The 6422-nt window shown below is 45.4% G+C and overlaps 1 protein-coding gene across 2 annotated transcripts in view; it reads right to left on the bottom strand.

Moving 5' to 3' along the window:
- Window positions 1-468: 468 nt before the first annotated feature.
- Window positions 469-6422, bottom strand: part of RpL29 (ribosomal protein L29) — a 505950-nt gene continuing 499996 nt past the window's right edge. Inside the window, exons 1-4 of one of the 2 annotated variants that reach the window (XM_077639908.1) lie at window positions 6234-6389; window positions 5269-5329; window positions 4264-4328; window positions 469-642 (exon numbers count right to left, since the gene is read on the bottom strand). In XM_077639908.1, coding sequence (XP_077496034.1) covers window positions 505-642; window positions 4264-4328; window positions 5269-5305 — 240 coding nt within the window. In that variant the 5' untranslated portion in view covers window positions 5306-5329; window positions 6234-6389 and the 3' untranslated portion in view covers window positions 469-504. Of the gene's footprint in view, window positions 643-4263; window positions 4329-5268; window positions 5330-6233; window positions 6390-6422 lie in introns of those variants that run through there. The other variant, XM_077639909.1, reaches the window with a different exon arrangement.

Here is a 6422-nt window from a genome sequence, read left to right on the forward strand (position 1 = left end):
AAACTTCTGCTGCATACATGCAAGGCGCGTTTCAGATCGGTAGCGCCCATTTCTGCATCGGGCGAGTAAAATCCAGTTTTAGGTTTATTTTGAATTTTCTAAATGGAATAAATTTTGTTCGCATGATCCAATTTCAATAATTCTTTTGCACAGGTGTCAGGAATGCATGAGGAATCTGGCTAGCATAATCAACAGTGAAAAAAACTCACAGCATCCTTTAAAAGAAAGGGCGCTGCTCTATCCACAAGTGGCAGTCACGTGCTGTGGTGGTATCCACTAGACTAAAGTCGTGCATTCGAAGTCTAGACGCAGATGTTCTAGCGGGAAGTATTAATAGACCAATGTATTTTAGAAACATGAATGTTGTTTAACTGTATCATACTCCGCATGCTCAAAATGGTGCGTAGAAACTCGAAGCATGCAGTAATGAGAAAGCAAGTGTGACAAGAGGGTCGAGCAGATCCAAAATAGTTTTTTTGTACAGTTCACACCAATATTTATTCGCTACACGCTGATTCCCGCTGCCTTCTTTGCGGCCAGTGCGGCCTCCTTCTGCATGGCCTCGTTGGCGCGCATCTTCTTCAGGCCCTTCTTGTTATGCCGCTTGGCAAACCGCATGTTCTTCACAAACTTGGCATCCACCTGGAGAGTGATAAACACACAATAAGTGTCCCAATGCCAAACACCTGTTAATGAGGAAGGTTCAACCCCATGCTCACTCATTAGCAGCTCATCGCCACACATGCATTATGGTTTAGAGTAAGAAAATGCAGCAGTAGTCCACTTCATAATGTAAAAATAGGTCCAACATAAAAAAGAGCTCATTAAATGAGTTCTAAACAGTTTTTCCTTGAATGGGCACTACCTAAAAACTTCATTGCAAAAGTAACAACAGAATTCGTTTTTGAATGGAAATTGACCGTTCCCTTTCATATTGAAGCTAAATGTACAGCGCTTCCCTGCTCTCCGGGCAACGCCACTGCCCGGAGGCGGCAGGCAATGTGCCTGTCAGAAGTAGGCATAGCCACATTACACAGTGGGCTCTCCCCCAGCAAACCAAAGGCAAGGCATCAGCTGCGGGCATGACTCAACAAGCTATGCCAGAATAAACAGCAGTCATAATGCTAACACCAGCATGCAAAACTGCTTGCATCAATGTTTGGGAAGCATTGATCTACGATAGGATTGAACCCCACGGTTTCCCACTTTCGCCGATAATTGCAGATTTGTGCACACACTACAGTGTATTGCACAACTAACCAATTGGTACATATTTTAAACGACGTAAAGTTGACTGATGATGGCTGAAGCGTTAAGCAATTCGCTTATTTTCTGGCCCACGAATCACCAAACCTGCCTTCTACCGTCATTACACTTGCCTTCCTAACACTGCTGTGCATAACAATGACTGAAAGCAGTAACACTAGCAAATGGGCCACTTCTAAGGAAAGGAACTAACTGGCTCAATGCATGTTCTCACTAGAAATGGGCCACCTCTGTCCAAAGCAACTAGCAATAAAATGCCTAAACACAGATGCTCAGAAATCATGCGCCAACTTTTACAGCTGTTTACAGCCTGAGCATGCCCAATCTGTCCCTAGATTTTACAAGACAACCACGAGGTGAACACAGAGTGCACACAGTTGATAAACCTAGGCAGAGAAGCTGGCACCCCTTACAACGTTACAGCGAGTGTGTGTTACCATCAGTATGGTTTAAATTTATGCCACTCACCGCAACATGCAAGCCGTCACCATGCTCTGTTAGCAAGTGCACACAACGCGAACTAAGCATGTGTTGCATTAACCGCAGGATACAATTTCCGCTTCAAAACGTGAAGGTATGGTCGACCCACTTCCATGAAATGGAATGGTATGAGGGCTTTAACATCCCAAGGTGACATATGGCCCACAGCCATCGACTGCTAGCTACAAAGACTGCTAACTGTTGTGAGGTATATGCAGAATGTACTGCAATCATGTGCCAAGTACTAAGACAATGACAGGCAAACATTTTATTACTCATCTTAGTGCACTTTCCGGCCCTATGTAATGAACCCTACCCTGAGCACACAGGGCATGTTGGCACATCCTGACCCCACCAATGTCATGCGAGACCCCTGCTGGGAACGCCTTTGAATGTGCCTGCTTCAATTTAGCACCCAATAAATACGCCCAGTCCTAGAAATGTGGAACTGAACGAGGACACATTTAAGGTGCAAAGTGGAGGGGGCACAGCATCTTGTAGCAACAGCCACTTGATGCAAAGTCACTAGACACAGCCTACTGAATCGCACAGGCTCTGAACGGGAAAGTGTGAGCGCGGCTCTAGTTCCATTTGTGGCCACCAGAAGCAAGGCATGACCAGCCAAAACCAGCCTCTGCAGCAGTTGACAAACACTGTGTACTTCCAGTAAGTACAACACTTGGTAGATTATTACTGTACAACTTCAACAAGTAACTGATCATGCTGACAAGTGCCGATGGTAGCCAGTACCCAGTATCTATCAAACGGTTAACAGATGAAAACTCTCAATGGTGGGCTGTAAACTGTGTACTGACCCTGGCAGTTCATTCGAAACACAGTTTCCTGTTTAGTCAAACACTGCTGTACTTCTGCCCATCCACCCTGAGCAAACAGGAACGATAACAATCACCAGCCAGCTAACCTTATCCAGGGCTTGCTTCTAGAGTGGAATGAGTTGCATGTAGTCTTCATGATCAATCAAGGCGGAAAGCTGGGCTAGTTGGTGTTTCATCATGAATTAAAAGACTAGCGCATATAACAGAGACACAGACAAAGAAGTAGACAGGACGAGCGCTAAACATCAACTGAGTTGTTTACTGAACATATAAGCAATTCGGTGGTGCATGCGCACACTCGGTTAACAATACATAGACAATCTAATCAAGGTGTGGCAAACTGTTCTTTAGGTACATTTTTTCTTTTTTGGTCAAGGTAAGTGAACTAGTGCTTACACAGTTATCACCTTCTCTGTCAATGTGATAGGCCTCACAAATCTCGCGACCTAACTTTGTGCCTCCCCTACCAAGCACACACGTGGCACCAAACGCCGGCACGCACCCGCACCGCTTACAATGATTGGCCAAATGACCGCCCCCCGCCAATGAATCTACCAGCGTGCTGTGCTCTCGTAGCCGCTCGTTCAGGCACCGTCCAGACTGCCCCACGTAGCATCTACCGCAGGAGAGGGGTATGCGGTATACGATGCCAGTAGTGCAAGGCACAAACTTGCATACGTGTTTTGTGGTGCAGACCGGTTTCCTTTCTTCGTTGACTGCTTTGCACATGCGCACCAGCTTTTCGGGGGCAGTGAACATCACGTCCACACCGCACCTCTCTCCAACTTTCTTCAGCCGGTGCGATAGCTGGTGCACGTACGGAATAGCGGTACGCCTCAGCCTCCTACAGCTAGTTTCCGCTGCCACGCCAGGGCGGCCACCTGCCCTGATTTCTTTCAGGAGGCACTGCGCTACAGCCGTCACGGTATCCATAGGAAAACCGGCGTTCTGCAACCGGTGCACTTGCGTCTGCAAACTGATCTCAATTTTATGCTGGCAAGACTTCTCGAGAGCACCACGCAGGCAATTTTTTGCAATGCCCCGTTTTACCAATTTCGAATGAGCCGAATTGTACGCTAAAATTTCCTTTTTTGTGCGTGGCTGGTACGACCTGCGGTAGATGCTACGTGGGGCAGTCTGGACGGTGCCTGAACGAGCGGCTACGAGAGCACAGCACGCTGGTAGATTCATTGGCGGGGGGCAGTCATTTGGCCAATCATTGTAAGCGGTGCGGGTGCGTGCCGGCGTTTGGTGCCACGTGTGTGCTTGGTAGGGGAGGCACAAAGTTAGGTCGCGAGATTTGTGAGGCCTATCACATTGACAGAGAAGGTGATAACTGTGTAAGCACTAGTTCACTTACCTTGACCAAAAAAGAAAAAATGTACCTAAAGAACAGTTTGCCACACCTTGATTAGATTGTCTATGTATTGTTAACCCAGTGTGCGCATGCACCACCGAATTGCTTATATGTTCCTTTATGTTCAGTAAACAACTCAGTTGATGTTTAGCGCTCGTCCTGTCTACTTCTTTGTCTGTGTCTCTGTTATATGCGCTAGTCTTTTAATTCATGGTCTTCATGATCAGTTTGCCAATGCATGTTGTGGGTTTTCACTGCTAGGTGCAGACAGTCCTAGCCACAACTGCTCTTGGATATGTGCAAAAGTGCAACACTTTCACTTACCCCTCGCATGGAAGGCTTCAAACCCTTCTTGGGCCGCTTGATGCCATTCCTGTGGTCCTTGCGGTCTGGAACGCGTTACACAAATTTTAAGTGGACCGTTTCTAAACAGCGTGAAATCATTATGCTATAAAATGCTTTAGCTGATGAGTGTGTAATGATATACAATGCAGCTTAGCCAACAAGTGCGCCACTGATACAACAATGTCAACAAGACTCATGACATCAACGTCGTACATACATCTGATGCCCTTGATCATGTATATATAGGGCCATCCACGACAAATAAAAGTGATATGACTATTCTCTTTATACACTTCCTCTTGTCTTTCTACACTAACTCATTGATCCTAAATTTATACTTCCAATTAGCCCAAGAGTTTACTTTTTTTTTGATCACGATCTTGATGCACACTAAGCGGCCCAACAATCCCAGAAACTGGGCGGGATCAAAAACTTGAGCCCATAGCTCAAGTAACAGTGGCCTTACGATAAAGGCATAGTTTAGTATACTAAACCACTAACAAGGCAAGTAAGCTTTGTGGAAACGTTTTTTTTTTTTTGCAAATGAGCCAAATCCAAAAACAAACTAATCGAGATCAAGCTCTAATGGTAAGTTAACCCACATATCTTCCTTCAGAAAAACGACGAACACAAAAAGTGTAAAACAACAGGTGTTTTAAAGCATTCCATGCAACATCTTGTAGTGCACTCATCGATTAGTGGCATACTTTCATGTGATAAACTTAGCAGTTTGCACAAAACACATGTTGGCACGTTCTGACCCCACCAACGTCATGCGAGACATCTGCTGGGAACGCCTTTGAGCGTGCCGGTTCGATTTAGCACCCGACTGATTCGCTCAGTCCGAGAGACAAGGAACTGAACGAGGACACTTTTAAGGCGCAAAGTGGAGGACGCAAAGCATCCAACTTTCGCGTTTTCTTCAATTTATATCAATAATTTGGCTCATTTGGGGGAAGAGGGTCATGTTCTTTTCCAACTCACTCTGGTTGTGATTGGTGTGGTTCTTTGTCTTCGCCATTGTGGCACACCCTTAGCACGGCACCTGCAAAAAAAAAACCGAGAACACTGGATGTTTCATGCTGCCACAATAACACACAGCAAGCGTGTGATCACAAATTCAGTCACAAATACCAACTGCGCCGGATCGGCCAGCGATCTCGTGCAAGTTCTAACGCGCCAATACAAATGCAATGTGCCGGCAAGTCCCCAACAAACATGCGCGTGTGCACAACGCTAATCTAAAAAAAATACCGCAATGTTGCGTATTTTGCAACAAATAGGTATGGGCTCATGCGCAGAAGGCATGTAGGCATGTCGTGACCCCACCAACGTCGTGCAAGACATCTGCTGGGAACGCCTTTGAGCACGCCAGCGTCAATTTCGCACCCAGTAAATTCGTTCTGTCCTGGAAATGCTGGGCTGAACGAGGACACAGGTGCAGCGTCACAGGCAGCATGTGCGTAGTCAACCTGTTTGTGAGCTTAAGCACTCTGTGACACTTAAGTTTTTCACTATTTAGGTGTCACGCAAGCAAGCAACGTAAACGTTTTGACGTGCAGTTCCAAAATTTCAAATCGGCCGCCTGGAGAATGACGAGGGATGCATGTCGGAGAAGAATCTTTGGGACGACTTTACAAAACTCAAGAAAACATTCCAGAGCACTGTGAAATGGATCAATAACACTCACCGCTACTTTTTTTTTTTATTGAAAATACCGCGTTAAAATGTTTGCAGACACGCAAAAGTTCTGTTTTGTTGGAAGCGTCAGCTGAGCTGCGACCAGGGTCGGGGCTACCAGACGTTTATAACGCACAGCAACATCAAAATTCAGTAATAACATGCTATCCACACGGCAGGAACATCATAAATCTGTACTATTTAAAAGATCGACGAAAATCTTGAGGAAAACAAAGATTACGTTAGATTATGAACGGAAGGTAACGTACCTTGAAATGCCGCTCGCGAAATCCACACACGAAAAGGAGCGAAACCTGCACGCCTGACGGCGAAATCAAATATGTCAACGCTTAAAACAAAAATTTTTGATACAAAATTTAAATAAAACAATACTGTTTTATATTAATTTAAACTAATTAAAATGTTTAAATGCGGTATGTGGATTCATGCGGCTATAT

This window comes from Amblyomma americanum, chromosome 10 (genome assembly GCF_052857255.1).
Source record: "Amblyomma americanum isolate KBUSLIRL-KWMA chromosome 10, ASM5285725v1, whole genome shotgun sequence".
Lineage (NCBI taxonomy): Eukaryota > Metazoa > Arthropoda > Arachnida > Ixodida > Ixodidae > Amblyomma > Amblyomma americanum.